The sequence below is a fragment of the Pogona vitticeps genome, chromosome 4, assembly GCF_051106095.1.
Source record: "Pogona vitticeps strain Pit_001003342236 chromosome 4, PviZW2.1, whole genome shotgun sequence".
In the NCBI taxonomy this organism is placed as follows: domain Eukaryota; kingdom Metazoa; phylum Chordata; class Lepidosauria; order Squamata; family Agamidae; genus Pogona; species Pogona vitticeps.
The window spans coordinates 56756295-56781756 of NC_135786.1; the positions used below are offsets into that span (position 1 = coordinate 56756295).

Sequence of the window (25462 nt, forward strand, 5' to 3'; positions counted from 1 at the left end):
GAGCAACATGTCGCTCTCTGAATGTTTTGGGACTGCAATTTTCAACATTCTTCACCATCAGACATGATGAATAGGGCTGATGGGAGTTACAGTCCAACAACTTCTGTAAGACGACATGTCCCCTTGTCATCTTGTATTTCTTTCAGATGAGGCACTTTGCCTCAGCCACAGAAAAGGGGAGAGGAGAACAAGGATCAGACATCATCTACAATCTGTAATCTTTTTATATTTTCCCACTGTGTCTCCCATTTTCTTATCAGAAACAATACTTTCAGGAGGAAAAGACAATATATGTGGATGCTGTCGTTTTGCAGATAGTATAGACAATATCCTTGTAAAATAATTTCTAGGTCTTGTTTTTGCATTGTTGTGGCAAAAAACCACTTTTGTACGGCATTATAGGCAGTGGTTGCATCACTTCTTACATTCCCACTGCCCTACTTTCATTTTCAGAAACATCTATCAAATGGTCCAATATAGACAGTGCTGATAAGGAGGTAAATTCATTTGATTTGGGGGCAGTTTTCCAGGTGTATCTCACAGACATGTGCTTAGAATCATAGAATAATGAAGTTGGAAGGGGCCTATAAGGCCATCAGGTCCAACTCCCTGATCAGTGCAAGAATCCAAATCAAAGTAGATCTGATAGATGCTTGTTCAATTTTCTCTCGAATGCCTCCAAAATTGGAGCACTCACCATCTCTCAAAGTAATTGGTTCCATTGTTTTACTGCTCTAACAATTAGGAAATTTTTCCTGATGCTTCCTGCAACTTTAGCTTATTATTACATGTCTTGCACTCTGCAGTGATCAAAAGCAGATCTTGCTGTTCGTCTGTATGACAGTCTTTCAAGTATTTGAAAAGTGCTATCATCTCTCTCCTCAGTCTTAAGGCTAAACATGCCCATTCTTTCAGTCTTTCCAATTAGGACTTGGTTTTCAGTTCCCTAATCATCCTTGTTGCCCTCCTCTGAAGTTGCTCCAGTTTGTTGGCATCCTTCTCAAATTGTGATGTCCAGAACTGGACACAGTACTCAAGATGAGGCCTAACCAGTGCTGAATAGAGGGGGAACAGTACTTTATGGGATGTTGAGATTATACTTCTGTTAATGCAGCCTAAAATAGCATTGGCCTTCTTTGCAGCCACATCATATTGTTGGCTCATACTCAGCTTTTGATCTGCAACCATTCCAAGATCCTTCTCATTCGTAATATTATTGAGCCAGTGTATGTAAGGAATTGAGTGTGGCTTCAGTTAAAATAAATAAAACTTCCTCTAAATACACAGTAGATAAAAATGGTTCAGTCAGGAACCTACAGAGCAGATTGAACTACAAATCTTCCTCAGTAGACCACCTCTTGTTCATTAGTTAACCTCAACTGGCATTTATTATCTCAGTTCATTCACTCAGAGACTCTGGTAATGAGAAGGAATAAAATTCTTCTGTTCACTTACAGTTCTTCATAGATAAAAGCAAACATATTGTGTAAAAATGTTAACTTATTACATCACTGAGCATAACTGGTTTCCTAGCTTCATTACTGACTAACTGTCTGGTTACATAGTTGACAGAACACTTCACTCTAACTGTGCACTTCTGACAGGTGCCATTGCTAACATTGACAGAATTAACTGAACTGTCACTAGGGAAAAAGTGGAGAAAAGAATCTGAGGTAGAGAGGAAAGAATTGGCTGCTGCTGAATTGACTGACATCCACCCCAGTCCAGAAAAGTCCCTATCAAGCAAAAACCTCTCAAAGGCATCATATGTAAATGGCAGTATATCCAACAATATCACCTATCCTATAACTGTATTTGGTTTCCCCCCCCTCAGGTGTAGAACTTTGCACTTATCTCTGTTACTCTTCATTCTTTTGTTTTTTAGCCCAGTGCTTAAGCCTATCAGGATCTTTTTGAATTTTCTTTCTGTCTTCCAAAGTATATTAGCTATTCTACCCAGTGTCGTGTCAAATGCAGATTTGAGAGAAGTATTTCCTGCACTCCCTCATCCAAGTCATTAATAAAAATGTTGAAGAGCACAGGACCCAGGACAGAGCCTTGTGGTATTCCACTTGTTACCTCTTCCCAGTTTGAGAAGGAGCCACTGATAAACACTCTCTGAGTACGATTCTGTAATCAACTGTGTGTATCTACCTGACACTTGTGCTATCCAGCCCACATCTAGTTACCCTGTTTCCCCGAAAATAATACCTAACCTGAAAATAAGCCCTGGTATGATTTTTCAGGATGCTCGTAATAGAAGCCTTACCCCCAAAATAAACCCCACTTAAGTGAAACCATGCCCTCCACCATTGTGCAGCATTGTGCAACAAAGATGACATGACTGTATTTGAATAGATGTCAACATCATAACCTTTATTGGCATAAAACATACAACAAGCAGGGGTCCTCAGATAGATGGAGGATATATACCCTGCATGAAGCAGATCAAAAAGCTTCAATGCGGGCAGAATAAAGCATTACATAGTTTCAAGGTATACAGTAGTTGTAGACCACTGCATCATGTAGATTAGGAATGCTTAATGCAAAGCTTAAATCAATAAAAAAGCTGTGGAGAGTAATAGAGCCATGACCAGATTACGTTGGGAGAGTGATTCAACTATGCCTGGGGGATGGTCTCTCCGATTTGAATCGCGGTATGTAAAAAGCGAGCGACACAGGTAGTGACATGGTTAATATTCCCCTGGACTAAAAAGCAAACCTTGGCCTTATCGGAGCATCCTTGAAAACTGGAGAGCAATGGTTCTAGAAATCTTGCTCGCAAGCTGTTGTAGAAAGGGCAGTCCAAGAGAACGTGAGAAACTGTTTTGATGGCATCTTGAACACAGGGGCATTGTCTGAGATTAAGTGGGACTCTATGGTATCTACCAAGTAGAATAGCCGACGGTAGTACGTTGAATCTTGCCAGCATAAATGCTCTTCTGTAGTGGGCATCAGTTAGAAAGGAGAAATAGGGAGCTACGAGCCCTGGCTTCAGGGGTAGGCCCAAATGACTAGGGGAACAAGTTTTCCAAGCTGCCTTGGTCAGATGTTGGAATTGGATGTCTAACAGTCTGCGTTTGATTGATCGAAGTATTGCCTGACTAGAGGACAGGTGGAATGTATCCAGGGAAATTCCTAAGGACATGATTTTTTTCTGAATCGTGGTCAATCATTGGGAAGCATGATGATCCGTCAACATCAAAAAGGTAAAAGAGTTCTGTTTGGAGTTGAATAAAAGGCGGAGCCAGAACTTGGAGGTCGAAAGCCAAGCACAGGTTTCCAACAATAGCAATCCCGTTTCTATGCACATAGCGGCATAGGGGACACAGTTAGGCAATCCGAGTATTTTCCTCAGGAAGGCAGATTGTAAGCCTTCGATGGTGCGATCGAAGGCTTCAATCCATATGGGAGCACCATATAGGAGTTGGGAGCAAGATTTCGCATTGAAAGCTCTTAGAGCCATAGGGACATATCGGTTCCCTTTCAGATAGAAAAAACAGGCAATAGCCGAAGCACTAGTTCTTGCCAGTGATAGAGCGCACTTGCGGTGGGTTGGCCAGCTCCCATTGTAGAAAAAATTGATCCCCAAGTATTTGATTGATTTGACCTGCTCAATAACGCTTCCCTGTATTGACCATGAGAGTGGTTTCCATGACTTAGAAAAAACTAAGATCTTTGTTTTCCTGGTATTCAATGTTAGATTGTTAAGATGGAGGTAAGTCATAGTTTGACGTAATAAACGCTTCAGTCCAACTTGGGAGCATGACAATACAACAGCATCATCCACATATAGGAGGATGGGAATATGGCGGTGAGCAAGTTTAGGGGCGTGCCCATTGATTGTGTATAAGGCTGGGGCTAGATCGTTTAAAAATAAGTTGAAAAGTGCTGGAGCAAGAATACAGCCCTGTTTCACGCCTTTGCAAATTGGAATTCCCGGAGTTAAGTTCCCCTGAAGATTATACCTGACTTGGCAACTAGTGGATGAGTATAGGTTTTTAATCAGGAAGAGCAGTCTGGGATCTATATTCAACCTGGCCAACTTGGCCCACAGCAACTCTCTCGGGATTGAGTCAAATGCCGCCTTAAGGTCCAAAAAGGCAGCGAAGAGTTTATTCCGATATTTCCCACTGTATTTGGAAACTAAGTGTGACAATACTGCACAATGGTCAAGGGTAGACTTGCCATGACGAAACCCTATTTGTTCTGGGCCTAGTATGTTACACGTTGTTAGCCAGTCTTCTAATTTTGCTAGAAGAAGTTTAGCGTAGAGCTTACAGATGATTGATAGAAGACTGATTGGCCGATAGTTCTCCGGGAGTGAGGGGCTGCTCTTTTTATAAATAAGCACTATAATAGCATTGGTCCATGTTGTGGGCATTATTCCAGTTCTGTTTATTGTAGAGAACAGGGCAGCCAAAGGGGGAGCCCACCATTCTGGGAAGAACTTCAATAGTTCTGGAATAACTGCGTCAGGGCCAGGAGCCTTTTTGGGCTTAAGTTGCGAGATCAGAGTAATAATATCCTTGGGGGATACTGACGGCCACTCAGGGTGTTCGCTGATATCGGTTTCAGGGGGGTTGGAAAGGTTTGCCCCATCGCTACTAAAAAGATTTGTGAAGTACGAGTGCCAAATCTGGGGGGAGATTGTTATTGATTGGTTGGGTTTCCCCTGCAGATCCCTGGAGATTAGTGCCCAGAATTTCCCGCTATAAATGTAGATTGTTGTACATGAAAAAAATAAAACATCCCCTGAAAATAAGCCTTAATGCATTTTTGGAGCAAAAATTAATACATGTCCCTGTCTTATTTTTGGGGAAACATGGTAATAGAAGCAGCAAGACTGATGACCGATGCTGGTTACAGGGATCACATAACCCCCCTGTTAGAGCAGCTCCACTGGCTGCTGATTAATTTCCAGGTTGAATTCAGGATGTTGGTTCTAACCTCGTAGTCGTTGTTTAGTCGTGTCTGACTCTTTGTGACCCCATGGACCACAGCAAGCCAGGCCCTCCTATCTTCCACTGCCTCCCGGAGTTGTGTCAAATTCATGTTGGTTGCTTCGCAGACACTGTCCAGCCATCTCATCCTCTGTCGTCCCCTTCTCCTCTTGCAGTCACACTTTCCTAACATCAAGGTCTTTTCCAAGGAGTCTTCTCTTCTCATCAGATGGCCAAAGTACTGGAGCCTCAGCTTCAGGATTTGTCCTTCCAGTGAGCATTCAGGGTTGATTTCCTTTAGAATGGATAGGTTTGTTCTCCTTGCAGTCCAGGGGACTCTCAAGAGCCTCCTCCAGCACCACAATTCAAAGGCATCAGTTCTAAGCCTAAATGGCTTGGTCCCAAGCTATCTCTTTTATCTTCCTGTATGAGCCATCAGGAGAAGGCCTTCTCTGTTTCTGCTCTTTGGAACTCTCTCCCACAAGATGCTAAGCTGGCCCAATCTTAACTGCCCTTCTACAAGCAGGCAAAGACCTTTCTCTCTAGGCAAGCTTTCCCTGAGTGACTGGCTGCCTGAATGTTTTTTTTTTATTTTTTTAAATTGTTTTTTTACATTGATTGTTGTACCTTAATGCTTTGTGTTTTGGTGTTGCTTATGTTTTTTGTATGGTATTTGTTTGATCCTTTTTAGTATTTGTATACTCACTGTTCTTGGCATTTATATTGTCTTTTAATGACGTAAGCTGCCTTGAGTCCTTTTAAGGAGAAAGGCAAGTTAAAAATATTTTAAATAAATAAATATTGTTAGGTTGCTAGTCAGAATATCGTGGGGCACTTTTTCAAAGGCTTTGCTAAAGTCAAGATATATTATGTCTATAGCATTTCCACCAACTGCTAGGGAGGTTACCCAATCAAAAAATGAGATAAGATTAGTCTGACAGGATTTGTTCTTAATGGGCCATATTCTGTAAAGCTATATGTTCTTGACCACTTTGCAACTGTAGGTTATGCAGGTTATAAGTGAGGATAAATAAACAGATTGCAATAGTAAATACCCAAAGTATTTATCTGCATTAATTTAATGGGATCCCACACTTTCAAGTGGCAACTCCATTTTTGCAGACCTGATGTGCTCTGGTCCATCGGATCCCAAAGAGTCAGACACGGCTTAACAACTAAACAACAACAACAATGTACAGTATTTTCACTCATGAGGAGCTGCTTATACCACTAACAGATAATCAATCCCTATCTTCATTGGTCTGCATGCATAGAGAAACATAGAGTATGGCGTGGGGGGGGGGGTCACAGATGCTAGAAAAGAGCCCCACCTCCATTGTGCAAGAATCTGCTGACTTTACTAAAGAACTTCTGGTTCACTCATGACATTTCTCTATGTAAGCAAAAGCTCAAGGAGGATAAGACCACATAAAAAGGAAAAAAGGGCTGCATTAATTGAATATGAAGGTGGATTAAAGTAAAAAGGAAGCAGAAATAGACAATCCTTCAAGAAAAGTATGTTTTCTGCCCCAGAACAGTATTTCCACATCAATAAACAATAGAGTGGTCAACCCTTTCCTGTGTGTATGTACCAAAGTTGCATGCTTTCTGCCTAAATAACAGAGAGGATGTTCTCAATTATCCCTCTGTGATGCTTCAGAGCAAATTGCTCTCTGTGGAGAATTTATGTTGCTACATAAAGGATATACCAACAGTACTGATTGTGGCAATGATAATAGAAGCCCAGTGCATCATCCAGAATAATAATAAAAGGAGTAACTAGCACTCTTTGGTATTGAATGTAGTTAGGTTTTGTTAAGCGTTTGTGCTGACAGTTTTAGGAAATCTTTTTATTAAATTTGAAGAACCCCTTTAGCTTATTATCAGGATATGCCATGCTTTGTGCTAAAAGGTTAGCAGTTTCCTGGCAAAATGCATCCTTTTGGTGCTCTGATAAGAAGAATTCTTTTCAGCTCTGGTTACTTCTTGTCTAGATTGAATTTGGTGAGACATTCCTTCCGTAGCTTTCCAACCTGGGTGGGTCAGCGAGTGAGTAGGAGGAGCATGGGCGGTTGCTTCTGGAAGGTCAAAGATAGCTTCGTTTTGAGGCAGGTGCTGGAAGTAGGGTGCCTCAGGAATCCCAGAACACTGACAAGATGAGCTGAACGCCTACGATAAATGGGTCATACTTGGCTAAAGCGCGAGCCAGTTACTGACACAAGGACTAATCCCCCAGCTGCTCTAAAGAGCGAATAAGGGGAAGGAGAAAGAGCGGTGACCTGTGGTAACCTATAGCACTTGAGTGATGGCCAGGGTGCAAGGGTGGAGAGACAGCAGAGGGTATTATCCGTGTATGGCAAGGGGCATTTCTTTCTCCTCCGGTGGCTTGGGGAACTGAGCCGGGCACAACCTGGGAGGCTGTGCACTTGCCCCAGACAGACAGCAGGTGTAACTTGAGTTGCGCTCTGTCAGGGCTGGTATGCTGCCGAATGCTGATTGGCTGGAAAGTTGCCCCACTAGGTTATTTTTAACAGAGCTGTCCAACTGGTTCACGTGGTGGTGTCAGGGAAGAGGAATTTGGGGAATGTAGTAATTTGGAGGAGGACGTGCCCTCCGAGAGGGAATGGCACAGCCTCTGGTGAATCACGGGACTGAGACAGCTGAACAGAGGCAAGTCTGCTGTGCCTGCCGGTACCAGAGGGAGACAGTTAGCCATGGCAGGTGCCCTAGAGGGGAAGAGCCCATGTGAAGAGCTGCTTAATTGATTCTACGTTCAAAGTCACAATCAGGAAAAAAAATAGAGAGTGGGTTTTAAAACGGTTTGCTGCATACTGTGCATCCATACTGCCACAGCTTCTTTAGGAGGAAAAATCCCACTGTACACATTGCCTGTGTACTTTACAAGCTGCAATATAGTCTTTAGTAGTATGCTGTTGCCTTGCAACAACATTGTGAGATGTTTCGTTTTAAGGCCAAACTGGAGATTCTGTGGGAGAGATGTGCAACACTTCTGAGAATGGAAGGCAGTAGGAAAAAGAGGAAGGCCAAATACGAGATAGACTACGGTAATTCCCTAAAGGAAGGCACAGACCTGAGGCCACCAGAGCTAAGCAGGGCTCTTGAGGACAGGGCATTTTGGAGAGCAGTCATTTATAGCCTCACCATAAGTCAGAAGCAACTTGACAACATATAAGAAAAACAAAATTGCTTCTGTATTCGCGAAGGCTTTCACGGCCGGGATCTAATGGTTGTTGTGGGTTTTTCGGGCTCTTTGGCCGTGTTCTGGAGGTTGTTCTTCCTAACGTTTCGCCAGTCTCTGTGGCTGGCATCTTCAGAGCACAGAGTGCTGTCCTCTGAAGATGCCCATGGCCACAGAGACTGGCGAAACGTTAGGAAGAACAATCTTCAGAACACGGCCAAAGAGCCCGAAAAACCCACAACAACCAAACTGTTGCTTCTGTCTGAGTTCTAAAGAAAAACAGCTAGGAGTGTTAGTAGGTTAATTGAGGAATGGGAAGGGAAAAAATCTTCTTAACTCTTTCCTTCCAGGTAATTTTTTTTCCATTTCAGATTATGTTTTCCTACTCATAAGAATAATACAGGTGCTTATATCTTCCAGCAGTCTCCCTCCACAAACTAATTCTCAGTTACAGATTCATAAGTGTACTTCCCACTTTTTCCCTCATCCTTTTTTATTTATTAGTTAAATTTTAATTCCATCATTCCAGATCATATTTATTCTTCATGTAGCATATGCACGATCTTAGCAGTTGTCCATGAGATTTGTGCCCTTGTAATTATAGTAGTCAATTTAATAAAATCTATGCATTATCCTCTGCTGGCTGGATAGGTTTCTGGGTGTGGAACCAGAGGCTGGGAGTTTGTGCATCTCAGAACAACCAGCCTCTGTAGCCTTGGGCAAAGCTGCACAGTCCCAGGACGCTCTCAGAAGGGAATCGTAAACCACTTCTGAGTCATCTCTACCTAGAAAACCCTGAAAAGGATCGCCATAAGTCAGAATTGACTTGACAACACGCAGTTATTAATAGTATTATTATGTTGTTCTCCAGCAGGGCAATATAAACAATATAAAACACAAATCATTTTTTTTCTTTTTAAAGAAACATTGCTGTGCAAAAAATAGCTCTAAAGATGTGAGACATTTAAAATGTCTTTTTTTCTGCCAGGCATATCTTTCTGAGGAAGAAATTGCACAAATAAGGCATCATTGGTTTAGTTCCAACAGAAATTACTTCTCTTTTCCTTGAAATCTTATACTTTAGACTGGCATCCGTACTATTCAGTCATCTGCATATGTTGTTGTGAACTAGAAATTTGAACAGAAACCTCTAGATTAGTTTAGAACAGTGATCTTTAGCTTTGGCTTCCTGATACTGGTAGTGACCAATACTGTCTGATCTATGGACACTTTAGGTGTGTCATAGATGGCTTGCTTGCATGTGTATATATGCACATCTCCCTATTTCTTCTCCTCAAATTTTACATTCGCTTCCCATTAGAAAATACACAGAATTACCACATTTGGGGAGGGCTGCAGCTCCTAAAGCCTGTTGCTCTCTGCTGTAAATAAAGCTGCTTCTTATCTTCTTGCTACATCTTCACAGGCAGGGAGGGGAATGGTTCGGTTGGCCCTGCTCCCAGCCTTTGCTCAGCAGAACATGAACTATGCACGGCAGGAGAGGACTAATAGAAGATCTCCTAATTTTGTGGGGAGGGGGTTTCTAAGCATTTCATTCAGAAGTTAAGTTTCACTTTGCCCTGTGGGGCTTACTCTTATGTAAGTGTGCTCAGGATTACAGTTTTAGAGGGCAACCCTATTTGTGGTGGATAAACTCACTTCCCATTCTTCACAACCTTTTTTCCAAGTCTGAAAGTTACTCAGCCAAACACCTCATTCAAGAACTATGTGCCTAATGTGAGATTTGGAGTGGCTGTCAAAGAAGTGGTGAAGGTGGCAAAAGTTGATTCTTCTTGTGTATTCTGTTTTCCTGAGAATCAAGAAGGGTGCTGAGACAGAGAGATAGAAAGAATGGAGTGTGTTCCATGGCGTGGTGACAGCATCCTATATGCAAAGCTCTTGGTCTAAGAAGTTAGGCCATCTTCCTCTTTTTATCTGTATTCCACTTACAAATGAGGACATGTTTCCTTAGACAAGCTTTTGACCTCCTTGCTTATTTTTATTTATTGGTTGGAATCCTATTACATAAATACACCAGTTGACATAGATTTCAGTTGTGAATTGCCACCAGTTAAGAAGTCAGTTCTCTTTCCTCTGGTCACATGGTGACGTATGCCAGTGTTGTGTGGTAAGAGGGGAAAAGGTTTCCTGATGATAATTCACCGTTGAAATTTATACTAATGAATTTACATCAATCAGTGCATGTGGCTAACAAGATTCTTTTGAATGATAATTAATTCTGGTTCTGTTTACTGTCTTTGCTACAGATTTGAGATGTTGTCAGTATGTTTTAGTTATTTTTCTGTTCCTTGTGTTTTGCTGATGGTATTGTATAATTCCCATTTTTAGATATGAAAAGTAGGGTGTAAAATTCCTTAAATAACAAATTAGTTAGTTGTGTCATGGTAAGTGCAATGGTGTAAATTGCAGCAGTAAATTACCACTACTTAAGGAGTTGTTGCTTCCATCCATTGCTTCACACTAGCTCACATGACTGATGAGCAACAAGGGACACAGGTGATGATTTGTTAACTAGCAGCAATTCATCATTACAGTTTTTACCTTTGCATTTATGCTGCCATAACTCAGCAATATGATTCTGTCCAATGTTGTATTTTGTTCATCTTCAGATGCCTTTTACTAGTTTTATTTCAATGGTATTACAATTCTGTTCTGTATCCAGGATCTTAAAGTTTGCCAAGTGCTAGTATTCTGTTATCAGGAGACTTATCTAGAGCCAGTGCTTTCTTTGGATTCAGTCCATGAAGTAGTCACCTAGACATTCTCCAAAGAAACTAAAACAGTTGCACTGTTTTCTTTATTTTCTATGTTAAAGTAGTACTGTCCCAATCATCTGACTATTTCCTGTGACATTCAGGATTCAACTTCTAGAATTTCCTTACACCCATCAAAAATACTTTGCTTTGGTTGCAACTCTTCATTGCAAATCTCTCTCTGTTCTTTATAGCACATAATAAGTAGAGTCTCATGACCATTATTCTAAATAATCTTTTAAAAAGGTATCTTTGGCTACATCTGTCTTTAGTCAAAAGTCATCTTGGTTTCAGTTTGCAAGAGACACTTCTCTTTAGTTTCTTTAAGATTGCCCAGATGTTGAGTGACCGTGTGCCCAGAAAAGGGTAGGATAGAAGGAGCATAGCACTTTTCTGATATCTGATGGAGCGTTTCTACTAGAAACTGATCTTGCCAGTCTTATAAGATAACCAGCCCACGTCTGTATAATGGGATGTGTTTTGTGTCATCAGGTAGGACCCGATTTATAGCAACCTTAATAGGGCTTTCAGTAAGTGAGATATTGCAGGAGTGTTTTTACTAATTCAGCTCCCCCAGTCACTTTCCATGGTCAAGTGGGGATTCGAACCCTGTTCCTCAGAGCCCTTAGACCTGGATATGGAATAACTGATTGGTTCAAAATTGGAAAAGGAGTACGACAAGGCTGTATATTGTCCCCCAGCTTATTTAACTTATATGCAGAATACATCATGCGGAAGGCTGGACTGGAGGAATCCCAAACCAGAATTAAGATTGCCGAAAGAAATATCAACAACCTCCGATATGCAGATGATACCACTCTGATGGCAGAAAGTGAGGAGGAATTAAAGAACCTTGTAATGAGGGTGAAAGAGGAGAGTGCAAAAAACGGTCTGAAACTCAACATCAAAAAAATAATAAGATCATGGCCACTGGTCCCATCACCTCCTGGGAAATTGAAGGGGAAGATATGGAGGCAGTGACAGATTTTACTTTCTTGGGCTCCATGATCACTGCAGATGGTGACAGCAGCCATGAAATTAAAAGACGCCTGCTTCTTGGGAGGAAAGCGATCTTAAAAAGCAGAGACATCACCTTGCCAACAAAAGTCCGAATAGTCAAAGCTATGGTTTTTCCTATCGTGATGTATGGAAGTGAGAGCTGGACAATAAAGAAAGCAGACCGCCGAAGAATTGATGCCTTTGAATTGTGGTGCTGGAGGAGGCTCTTGAGAGTCCCCTGGACTGCAAGGAGAACTAACCTATCAATTCTAAAGGAAATCAACCCTGAGTGCTCACTGGAAGGACAGATCCTGAAGCTGAGGCTCCAGTACTTTGGCCATCTCATGAGAAGAGAATACTCCTTGGAAAAGACCTTGATGTTGGGAAAGTGTGAATCAAGAGGAGAAGGGGACAACAGAGGATGAGATGGTTGGACAGTGTCATCGAAGCAGCCAACATGAACTTGACCCAACTCCGGGAGGCAGTGGAAGATAGGGGGCCTGGCATGCTCTGGTCCATGGGGTCACAAAGAGTCGGACACGACTAAAGGACTAAACAACAACAACAACCTCAGAGCCCTAATCCACTACTCTATCCGCTATACCAGTGGTCCCCACCCTTGGGCCTCCAGATGTTCCTGGCCTACAACTCCCAGAAGCCTTCACCACCACCTCTTCTGGCCAGGATTTCTGGGAGCTGAAGTCCAAGAACATCTGGAGGCCCAAGGTTGGGGACCACAGCGCTACACCACACAGGGAATACCTCTATATAACTAGGACAAGTATTTGCCAAGTTTAGCATTTTGTTTTCCTTCACTAACCTTTGCTGTAACATCTTTAAGCAATATTGATGGTCTGTAGAGTTGTGCAGAAATGGCCATGGTGCCTGAGGGTTTCTGAGAGTTGTAGTCCAAAAACACAAATGTGCATACTTCTAGTTCAGAGTCTGGGAATATGCTGAAGTGGCCTCTCAGTGGCTTGTCTGCCGAATATGTGCTGCTACTGCTCCCCAACCAAATGCAAATAACATGGAAGTTTCTTCTGCTGCTGCTGCTTATGAGCTTCTCTGCAACAGAAGGGCATGCTGCCTCTATTCAAGGAGGGTACCAGAATATATGTTTGATTGAGAAGATTGAAGCCTTTCACTCTAGCCACTGTTGTGAATCTCAGTTCAACTGCTTGTTCTGGTAAATGAGGCAGCCATGATGGCAAGAATAGTGGCAGGAATTTGGAGCCTTATCTTCAAAGTAGCAAACAAAATGATGACTAGGATCCCTTCCACCTTCTCTGTTGTTGCATAGGTTCCTTTCTCCCATACTACTCAGAGAGGGTGGGGAAGATCTTAGAAACATCAAAAGCACAGATGGAAGACAGAAGACAGCTACTGAACTTTAGTAGTTAGAGTAATGCATGGGGACTTGTGAGATCTGAGTTCCTACTTCACTTTTGGACCATCTACTCTCTCAGCCTGACCCTTCCTCACAGGGTCATTGTGAAGATAAAGAAAGCTATGTATGCCACTTTGAGCTCATTGAAGGAATAAGAGCACTCCTTCTCTTGCAGTAAGATTAATCTTACTTTTTTCTTGCCCTACCCTCTGGCAGCACAATTACTAGAATGCAATACATAACTAATTAATTATTTCTGTAGTGTTATCCATCCAAACTGTGGAATGATCAGTTAACATACTAAAGCTGCAACCTATATTCATGTTGAGACAAGTAAGGGTATTAGTATATGAATCCATAAAACTGCTTAAAACTGTCAGTTAGTGTTAAGTGACTCTAAATCTATTAAATTGTCCATCCAAAGGATCAGTGAAACATCAGAAAATTGCAGCCTTCCATTTACCCATCTGTCCAGTTTCCAGACTCAGAGTCCTAACATATTTTAGGGAGCAACTCTTGTATGTTAAGTTTGCATTTGATGAAATGCATCTACATTACTTTTACAACCAGTTGTAACTATTAACTAAATTCTGGGCCAAAATATCTAGACCTACATGAGTCCTGAAGAAAGGAAAGTTGTCTTCTAGAGAGGAAAGAAAATGAACAGACATGTGATATACCTGTAACTAATAAGGTTTGGGCTGGAAGGCAAGCGAAGAGCCTCACCATCAAAAACAGCCAAGTCCCACTTCTCCCACACCTTTCTGTTTTTAAATTGGAGGAGCTTTCTAACTGTAACGGTTGCCTCTTTTCTGTGTTACATCAAAAGTGAGATTTCTAAAAGCAAGCAGAGTAAGAATTCAGGCATATGGATGAATCGTGTCCACAGAGAACTTTGTCATGGATTCTGACTTGACTTTTTAAGATATTGAATTCTGTAAGCAGGAGGCAACATTCCCTTAACATGGAATTGTAAAAATCCATAGGAGTTATTTTCTCCCATGTTGTGGGCACTTGTAGTCACATCAGTGGAGGTAATGATTCAGACAGCAAAGGAACTGGACAATCTGAGTCAGTTAAAACACTTTTGCCTCTGAAATGAAGTTTGTCTTTGATCTAATATGACATCAGGTCCCATGTGAGAGAGAGCCAGTCACAAGCCGTTGTTCAAAGTTTTCTAGTTAAAGATCATGCACATGGATATGAAATACTGTACAAGGATTCCGTAATTAAAATGATTAGTTTGTAAATGTTGCTTTACAACTTCCAACTTGCTATTTGAAGATTTCTAGGAGTTGCAATATGTAAAAGTTACTTTTCCAGGGTGTGGTATGTGCAAATTGTTTGGCATAACTTTACAAAGTTTGGGGAGGGGGCGGGAAATTCTTACCACAAGTGTCAAGGCAACATAGCAAAACCTAGGGAAAAAAGCAAAAGGGCTTGTGAGCATGATAATGGCATATATTCAGGTGAGAATTGCTTGTGAACTTTGACTTTATGAGGCTAGAAGCACAACTGCACAAGGGCTGCACATGCATGGTAGTACACACTGAGCAACAGAATCTCACACTCTAGAATTTAGACAAGCCACTGTTGCCTTTTACAATGAGTGCAATTGTTTAGTATACAGTGGGCAATCTAATGTGGAAATCATAATTCTTTGAGCCAATTAATCATTGACAGACTAATTATAGGTACTTTTAATGGCCTCAGTGGCTGTAGAATTGTAACACTGCCAAGCAAAAGAAGCATTACTGTCTTGGTATAAAAAATTGAGCCACTCAAATCTTCACTTCTCCCAAATGAATCTGGGTTTCCCCCCAGTCCAGAATGCATAGGAGAGGGTGAACAAGGAATAGGGGGACTCTGTTATTAAATCAAGATGCTGAGTATTTCTTTCAGCTTTCATGCTGATTGTTTGTGCTCTGTGCCTTCTTTTCCTCAACTGTTAATAAATCTGTACATAAGTCTATGTGAGAAAGACAGAGCAAATGAATGCTAAAAATATAAATAAAGCAGTTGTGGGTTGCATATAATTCTATGGGGCGTGCTGGCTAGGAATAGTGGGGGTTGTAATCATATACATTTGGAAGGCACTGGCCTAGGGCAGAGTTCCTTAGAACATAGAGACAAGTCTTCACTAATATATCTACCACTCCATGTAGAATGGAAGGTCCTGCTAAACCGAACAATACTGCACTTCGGGGTTATAAAGAGGATATCAGCTCTCCAATGGTTTCTGAGCTATTCTTTGCTTCCCGTGTCCCCCACTCATAAGAAAGAGCAAGTCCTCTGAGAGCTCGCTTTTTCCATCCATGTCAGAAACTATGCACATGAGGGGATGTGTGGTGAGCCAGCTGGCTTTAAAGTTGAGGGCATTGTTACTCTAGTATATGGTATCATCCTTCTCTTTCCCTCTCACATGGTGTTGTTTGACCCTGTAAAGCACCTGGTCTTGTCTGTTAAAATGTAGGATGAGGAGGGGGGAGGGTGTACATCTTCATTTACCCTTCAGAGAGAGGCCTGTTCTCAGGGCTGATATCCAGTGCCTGCCTTGAAAGGAAGAAACGGGATGGGCATCGCCAGAATGGCAACAGTTACTTTCAGCTTTCTAATTTTTGGAGGGGGGGGAAGATCATCCAATTTAGCTGCAAGGGCATTTCAGCCAGCCGCCCCACCATCTGGTCTGTTAAAATAAATCTGGTATGCTTTCCTGCCCTATTGTCCCCCACCCCCATAATGTTCAGAGGGGAGGAGATGGGGGGGGGAAGAGAGCTCCCAGCTGCTCTGACGTTTGAATTTAGATTGGCCACAGCTGGCCTGTAAAATGTGGAGCAAAAGCTCTTCTGCTTCGAATTAGGACAAGGAGGTTGGGAAGACTGGTTTTTTAAAAAAAACCAGTTCCATTTAAAATATTCCAATGCTGTGACGTTTTATGTCTTGCTCCGTGCTGCAAAAGTCAAAGCCCAACCTCTGAAGGGGTTCCATTTCATCATTTTTTTTAAAATAGTGCATTGATTTCATGATGTGTTGCAACATTTCCTTAGGGTTGCATTGTGATGGTGGGCAGACGTTCTGTAGATTCTATCTTAAACAAAGAACACAGAAGCTTTAAAGTTTTAACAGAGTGCAGGGAAATTGGGCGAGAAGCATTCCAGGCCCTCAGCATGGCCCTCAGCAATGGGCCTCTGCCAGCACAATAGAAATCACTTGTGTAGCTGACACAATGGCAGCCTCCCTACTAGGTTTTGGACTGTCCCCCATTTTGAGTGAACAACACATGGTTCAGTTTCATATTCTTCTTCCACCCCACTTGAAGTAGAGTAGCCCTACCAAAACAGCTACAATAAACAGTCAGGGCCTCAGGCAGTGTCTTTTCAGGCCACCTAATTCATTTGGACAACTTTTGTCATAGCACCATCTTCTGGTAAAATGCCATTGGAATCATTGCTTTGACTCTTTTTCTGATTATGGAAGGAGGTGGTTCTCACTTCTCAAAGGACAACCTTTTGTACATTAGGAATTGTGGGGGAAGGCTCTAACTTCCATGTTTTCTATTTGCTTTTCTTTTTTGCTTTAGGCCGTAATGAATTGATAGCAAGATACATCAAGCTTCGGACGGGGAAAACAAGGACAAGAAAGCAGGTAAAAATTTATTTGGTATTTTGCCCCTTTTAAAAAAGGGTGATACTGAGAATGAAGATGTGCTGGTCTTTAACATGGTGTTGAAATCATGCACATGAATGCATGCATATTTCATGCATATTTCTATATATATGCATCTACATTATCATAATTTGATCCGCCGCTGTAGTCTATGATGGGCATCAGAACTAGCAGAAATTGTTCAGGAATAGGGAACCTATAGATTTAAAATGTATTTCTTTTTCTTGCTTAAAGGTTCTCTCCTTGCTTTCCTTTCCTTGATACAGTTATTCTCAACATAGTCTGATTCAGATAAAATAAATGAGAATTATGTTTTATTGTTCTAATTTTTTTATACTTTGGCTGTAAGCCACTGCATAAAACTAAGGAGTCTGTAGCAAAAATTAGAACTCTAAAATCCCTAGTTGCATTGAAAGTTGTTAGAACTAGCATGTGCTTGTTATAATCCTCCTTCCAAAATTCAGTGGAAATGGACGAGCACTATGACACTGTTTTATTTCTGCAGAGCAAACTTCCTGTTTCATTTATTATACAGTGCACCAAAGAATCCATAGTGGGACTAGAACTAACTAGTACCATTTAAATTCTACTAGTAGACTGGGAAAAATCATGAAGCAGACACATATGTAGAGTATGTTAGGGCATGCCGCATAGCAATGAAATTAATGGATGGCCAAAGTGTCAGGCTTTATTTCAAAAGAGAAATAGCCAGAAAGGAAACTTACCCATCACTTATGCTTCTCAAATTCATTGAATGTGTTTTGTATAAGCAGTTGTGTCAAGCTAATTTCATCTCAGTGTTGCCCATCACTGCTGTGAAATTGAGTTTTATATCAGGAAAACATGAAGTACAGTCTGTGGTGGAGACTATATTCCTGTTTTTGTGACTGAGGGTAACAGATCGCACAAAAACCATTCCAGAAGTGATCACTGAATCTGAGAACTCAGAGATTAGAAAATTACTGTTTGGGCTACAACTTCTAAAATCCTCACACTGTCTAAAGGGATTATAAGAACTGTAGTCCAAAAAGTAAGCTTTTTGAGATCTTTCAAGCAAAAACAACAAAAATTTAAAAAAGAAGACAACAAAAACATTGTGGCACCTTGAAGACTAACCGCTATATTTTAATGTGAGCTTTTGTGGACAAGACTTTTTTTTAGATCTGTCATTTACCTTAGAGGTGGACAAGGGTTTGTATTATTTTGCTGTTTCCCTGTATGGAAGTCTCCCATCCTTCTAACCCAGCAGGTTGTTCATGTGGAAGTGCAGGAAGGACAATTTGGGGAGGGGAAGGCTGTGCTGCTACATGTATTCATTGCATGATTCTCTTATTTTGCTTTCAGGACTAATTGATACAGGGGCAGTAGACAGTATGTTTTTTTGGTGTATATTAGGTCCACTGAATGACATCGCCTGAATCCTTAAAAGGTTCTCTTGCATGTCAACTGGCCTCTAAGTAGTAATGGCGCATATTCTGTCTGTAATAGTCAAGAGATTCATGCTACAATGTCTGCAGATTCTGTAAGGACTTTAAGTTGTCTTGAACTTCATGGAACAGTCTACTAGCATGCTATGCAAAACCCAATCTGTCAAAGAAATATGAAACAGAAGGTTAGGTCTTACATAGCTGCATGACGGCCTGTATTGTACTATTACTTGACAGTTACTCTGCAGGCTGTGGTAGTGTGGGAATAATAATTCAGAGGGATCTGAATGAGAATGTGTGTTCACAACCAAGGACAAGGTCACAGAGTCTTTCTTTGCACTTCTGCACCACCACTGTCATCACCCCCCCCCCCCGAAACATACAAGAGAAGTTTAAGAAGTTTAGGCTTCACTGGTGGGCAGTGGTAGAATTCCTTATAGAACTTCCAGTTCTCATTAGTTATATTACCTTGTCTTATGTGTCATATTAATGGAAGCTGTTGAATGTTGAGAGGGATGAAACATCCTAAATATTCATTTACAAATATTTTAGCAGCTCCCACCACCACTTTATGTCTGGATTTTTTTTTTCTTGTTTTGGACAATTAAATTTGAAAGGTTAAGTCCATGTCTATGCTGGTTTCTCTAGGCACAAGTATTGAACTGTCTGAAAGAGGATTTTGTGGATTTATATAAACTTTAATAAGATTTTTATTAAACATATATGCAGCTATTTTCATACCTCTGCTCTGCTTGAAAGTCCCTCCTTTCCTTCAAAATTGTAGCCTATGCAGAACTGGGGTAGTCCTAAATATATTTAATTGGGCTACAACCTGACAACAGATAGGAATCTGTATGACTGGGAAGAAATGTTTTGTCTACACTGAGAAGGAAAGCAGACCTGTTATCTATTGCTACTTGCTGAATCTCTTGCACCTGGTCAGCAGTGTTAATTATTGAAAAGCCCTGTAGAATTAAGTCTATGCTAATGAAGAAGACTAGTCTCCGCAGACTGGTTGTAGTATAGATCAGTGTTGGCATAGTGGTCTCTGATCTTCTCACCTGTCTCCTCAAGTTTGAAAAGAACCTGCTTCCCCTTTCTGTAGAGCACATGCAAGATTCTGATTGTACTTTGATAATGCAAAGGTATGCCTTGGGATTTCTATTAAAACTTTTCTTTGGGAGGCAGAGTTAAACCAAATAAAAACAAACATTATGTCCAAAATATGTATCAGTCTCTCAGCCATGGGCTGAGGGCTAATAGACAGTTTTGCTCCACATAAGTCACACAGGTCTTTGCATAAACAAAAGCTGTATTTGATGTTAGCAGCTAAGGGTAAAAAGCACCTGGGTAAATATGGTGATGTACTGTGGGATCACAACAGCAAAATGCTATTTAAGGAAACGTTCAACCTGATTCTTTAGTGTTTAAACCACTTATTTGGTAGGAGAAGCAGATATGTTTAATTTCTGTGAAATTCTGATGGGCAGTAAAATCTTGCATCAATATTTGTTTCAGTATTTGCCACTGAAACAGTTTTGCAAAGAGCTCAAAACTTTTTCTAGATACCACTGTCCAAGTTGTAAAAATGGAACAGTATGTACTAAATACCTGGAAGGAAACAGTTTTTAGCATTAGTTGCTCTTTCGTATTTGTATGAGAGGCACCAGATATGTGACTTGGAGAACTTAATTCACGTGTCTGGATTAATATAACTGTGGAGCGTAGTCCTGTGTCATAGACATGAACATACAAAATGTTATGTTGGAAACAGCACAGAGTTCAAAGTGTGAGTGTTTCCTGAAACCTAGAACAATAAACTCTGAAAGAGAATGGATATAGTTAATACTTGCTGCTAAGAAGCAAGCGACATTCAAAAAATTTATTTGCCAAGGATAATAACCACAAATGTCACAGCCTAAGCTTAAATTTGTTTCATTCAATGGGCTCCAACAGTTCCTTCCAGCTGAGCCCTTTGATCAGCATTAAAGTGCCCTGCTGTAGAATTTCATTGGCTTACAGGTCCAGTGTGTGTCACCTGAGTGCTTGAAGCACTGTTGTCACACAAAACAATGTGGGATCATGTCTTCATTCTGTTTGTGTTTTCCTTTTTGAATGACTTGGCGGGACCTAGGTGTCCAGTCATATACAGGTTCTAGCTCGGAAGAAGGTGCGAGAGTACCAGGTTGGCATTAAGGTACGTTGGAGACTCTGCCCATGCATCTGTGGTGTGTGAGCATGGGCAGCCCCCTCTCCTTCCTTTCCTTTCCTCTGGTTGACGGCTCTGCTGTTTTTCCCCTCTCCTTCTGCTTTTCTCTCTGCAGGTCTCTAGCCACTTGCAGGTTCTAGCCAGACGGAAATCTCGTGAGATTCAGTCCAAGCTGAAGGTACGCGCTTCACCGGCTTTGCCACTTTTCACCCATGGCTGTGCTGGCAACTAACACGCTACGCTCTGTGGTTGCTGCTCTTTTCCTTTTATGTCTTTACCCTCTCCCTTTGTTCCTGGGACTGGGCATTTTAAAAGTTCTGCTGAAGGAAGAGAGAGCTGGAAGGGGGAAAGGTGATAGCGCACCTCTGCTTTATTTTTTCATTTATTTAGAATATATATATCTTGGCACAATATCTCAGAGGAGCATACAAGAACATTTTTTTAAAAAAAAAATAGATATATGAAATTATTTAAAAGAATGTTTGACTATTTAACGCACATAAAGAAATTTAAAGAATTTAGAACAGTTTTTGAAACCTTTTATATTGCAAAGAATTCCACAATCTGTTTAAGCCAAACTCCTTAAAATGCAAAGGTTCTGGTAGACACCCTTGGGGCTGAAATGAAATCAACATTAACACCAATGAAGCCTCCAAAGGGAGAGCCTTCCATGGCTAAGGCAGTAGAGTTGGGGGGGGGGAGGTACAGAACAGATTGTTTGCTCAACCCAACATAAAAACCACAGAGCCTCCATCATGTTGGGATTCAGGCCCAGTTTATTTGCTTGTTACCTCATCCAGACAGTGTTCCAATACCTACACAATAAAAGTAGAGGTGAGTGTCACTAACACTGAAAACATCCAACACCAAAATTCCTTATGACCTCTCCCAATGATTTCATTATAAATATTGAACATTGTAGGGGATAGAATGAAACCTGTTGTAGCCCACAACTTAAATTGCAATGGGGCTGACTGCACTTTAGAACTTGTCCCACAGATGGGAACAGAGCCACTGTAATACACTGCCTCCTATTCTCTACAGAGGAAGGTCAAGAGAATACCATGATCCATAATATCAAAAGTCACTGAGAGGTCTGGGAGGATCAATAGTATCATATTCCACCATCTTCCCCTTTCACCTCTTCTCAGAATTTGCCTTGAAATGTTCCGGTGCAGCTTTTCTGACATCGTGGTAACGCAAAGCCCAACATACAAATCAGAATGAAAACATTGCATTTCCAAGAATGACAGGTCCCCAGGTTGGTGGATGAAATATTCGAGATTTCTCCATAAGCATCTAGTGCTACGCTCAGTCCCACCTGTTAGCCTTTGATATATCTCTTTGTGAAAATGCTGCACTGCTGCTGCCGTAATTGGGACTTTGTCTTAGTAAGGGAAGCCATGTATGTTTAGTAGTGACCTACAAGGTGGTGTGACACCAGCCACTACTGAATAAGAAGGTATAGCTCAGTGGTTTTTGTGGATTTCCCACTGTGCCTCCTTGATAGGGACTGGACTTGATGATCCATAAGTCTCTTCCAGCTCTGCAGTACTACTACTATTATTATTGTTATTATTATTATTACATATTATAATAGGACATGATTCACAGTTCTTTGGTCTCCACTACAGTAGAGGAATTTGGTAATGGTGGTAGGGATGATGATGATGATGATAATGATGATTTTTCATGAGTACAAGGCTCCCCAAGATGGTTCACAGAATAAGAAGTTCAAGCAATGGAGGTTGACCATGGAAGTAACAGACCAGCACCTCCTCCACAAAACCCCAGAATAACACACACTCCTTTGGAAAAGCTTTGTACATAGATAATTTTTTAAAAAGAATCAAAGTTCTGTATGTACATATTCTGATTGCTAGAGTGCATCTTATAAGTAAAGGAAGTTCCAGTACATTACAAACCTCTCTCTGCTTTAAAGCTAAAGGTTGTTTAACTTTAGCAGATACAAGAAAATGTATTTATTTATTTCACTTCATCTATGTGCTGCTTTTCTCCCAGAATTGGGACCCAAGGTAACTTACAGGATAATTTAAAACAATAGCGGATTAAAATACAATAAAATGTCAGATGCCATTAAAACAGAATTAAATTCAGTTACATGAATGAAATGCAATTAAAATTAAAGCTTTTTAAAATCAATTAAAATAGTAGCAGTAATTTAACACAAAACCAAACAATGAGAAGCAGTACATCCACTGGGAAGTGTAAGGAGTGATATCACAGCCTGTTTCTGTCATCTGAGCAGGAAATTTGGCAGACATTTGGCCAGAGAGGTCCATGAGATGAGCTGCTTAGGATGGAGATGCATGGAACCAAAAGTGAGCATCTTCTATTATGTGACTTGTTGCTGTTGATTAATTTTGCTAAAAAATAAGCCCATGGGACCAGGAGCCAAGGAAGTTACGCTTAAGAGCTTTTATCCTGTGATTGCCTTTCCTTTTCTTCTGTGGTTGGCTTTCCTTTTCTTCTTTCTTCTATGACTAGAGATTTTCTAATCTTTCTATAATGCTTTCCTCTGTGTGTTCTGTGTATTGTGATTTGTTCAGTAAGATGCCTCTCAAAGACACAGTGGGGAGAGGGTTGTCTTAAGTCATGGTTATTTTGAACTTCAGTTGGTTCTCTGTTCATTCTTGTTGTTTGCAGTGGAAAGTAGCTAGATATTCCAGTTCTGTGAGCTATATAACCTTTTCAGCCTAAAATATCCTTCCTGTTCTAGAATGCAAAATGGCAGTAGCTGCAGTAAATAGATTGAAGTCCATGGCTCTCCTTATCCTCTGTCCCAAAATAATAATTTAAAAAATGACTGGTCCACAAGCAAATTAAATTGCTTACAAGTATTGGCCTACCCCCCAAATTCATTACAGTCTAATGAAATACGTTGCAGTTGGAAAGCAGCACAAAATTGTGGAAAAGGCATTTAAAAACCTAGCCAGGTCAACATAAGCCAGAATTGACTGGATTTTTATTAGTTGTTTATGCAGTTTAACTTATGTGTGTGTAAATCTCCAACAGGATTCTGGCCAGTAAGTATTTCCTCAATGTTTGCTGTCTCTCACTTCATGCCTATTATGTGTCTACAATCAACTTTTATCCAGTATTCTAAGAAGGCCGTTGTGTAGATGGCAGCTTACTTTTTTGTTTAATCCTACCACTGTTTCTTAGCAAGGGTAGAAGTAAGGTCAGCTTGCACCCTAGCACTGCAGCACTGTCAAACATAGAAGGATGATAAAGCTTTTTTCACTCTTCCTTGTTTGTAACTCTCAAGGTGTGCCCAGAATGGTACAGAAGCACTCATCAGCTGGCTATGCCAGGGAACCTCTGGTTCAGATTTTCACTCAAGATGAAAATCCTATATCCACATCAACTCAGCCTAAAGGATATAATTATCTCCCTTTCAATGGTTATTATGAAACTATACAATGACATCTGATTTTTATAAAATACGAGCATAACTACCAAATAAGTGTGATTACTTGAATCCATTACAAAAAAAACCCAGAAATGTTCTTCTCATAATAGTTTCTATAATCAGACAGTATTTGACTCATTCAGCGCCCAACCCTACTCAAAGTCCAGAATTAAGCATATTGAGGCCACTGCCTTATCATATAGAGTCAAAAGAAATCTCATAGATAAAATGCAAAGACTTGATTATATCTCAGTTATATTTGCTTAGTTCAGTTATATTGTCTTAATGCAATCACACTATTTTTTCATGTACATGTAGTTAATGCCCATAGTTAACCCTGTTTAATTTTTGCTGAAATTGTGGTTTACATGGCATCTCTTTGGCCATTCTACTACGTTTCTGTGACTTAAAAGTGACCTGAAGGCATTATATATTGTGCAAAAATAAAATAGAATCTTTGGCTGTAGATTTAGTTTCCTTAACACTGAGACACTTCAGAAAGGAAACATGATTTTAAAAAGACAAGATGAACATGTAGGTGCTTGGCTGCAAATACCCAAAATGTCCCCATCACCTACAGGTGTCCCAGTTAGCAAGCAGGCCCATTGGAGGGAATGCTGAGAAGACAAGTTTTCCATCTCCCGCCAGTGTGGGGGTTGTGATCCTGTCTGAGCAGACATTCAGTTACATGTTCATAACTTCTGTGCTGTCCTTTACACTGCCACCACCGGTCCTACTTGCTAAACACCACAGGTGTCTCATCTTCCTCTTTGTGTGTGTGTTTTATCATTATGTGTACTGGAGATGGCATTTAATTTTGTTGTAGACAATAAAGTAAATGCAATTTTGTCTCCAAAAAGAAGCCCAAAGGGAGAAACTATAACCTCCCAAAGGAAAAGAATACAAAGGCTTTAATGGGCCAAGCAATTATCTCTATGAGAGTTTTGATCTGTGCAAATTAGTTGTTCCCAGATAGATTAAGAAAATTACTTGGGTTATCTTTGCTTTGTCTGGCTGCTTTTAAGAATTATGTCCACTCAGACCAAAAAACCACTAAATTTACTAAGTTCAAATGCAGTCGTACATCATTATCTATTGGCAATACTAATAGATTGCAGGAGAGTATAATGGCCAGACCTGGTGTATAATAATGTCTATGCAATCCGTGTAACCTAGTGTATAATAATGTCTATGCAATCCATGTAACTATTTTGTCATTCATGTCTAGGTCCAGAACAAAGATGATGGACAAGAAACAGGATGGCCTGTTGCAAGGGTTACCCCCCCCCCTTGCTTCCAGCACAGCCTCCTTGAAATTACCTCTTGAGATAAGCTTCATCCCACTCACTCCTTCCTTTGTGGGATGCAGATTGCAATGTAGATTTAGAGATTGTACTGTACAGTATTGAAAATCAGTCTCCGTCA

General features: G+C 40.7%; 1 protein-coding gene across 3 annotated transcripts in view; it reads left to right on the top strand.

Moving 5' to 3' along the window:
* Nucleotides 1-25462, top strand: part of TEAD3 (TEA domain transcription factor 3) — a 111499-nt gene that overhangs the window by 71835 nt on the left and 14202 nt on the right. Inside the window, exons 3-5 of one of the 3 annotated variants that reach the window (XM_020795039.3) lie at nucleotides 16883-16947; nucleotides 20530-20592; nucleotides 20720-20782. In XM_020795039.3, the coding sequence (XP_020650698.1) occupies nucleotides 16883-16947; nucleotides 20530-20592; nucleotides 20720-20782 (191 nt within the window). The remainder of the gene's footprint in view (nucleotides 1-16882; nucleotides 16948-20529; nucleotides 20593-20719; nucleotides 20783-25462) is intronic. The other 2 variants (XM_072997458.2, XM_020795048.3) reach the window with 2 other exon arrangements.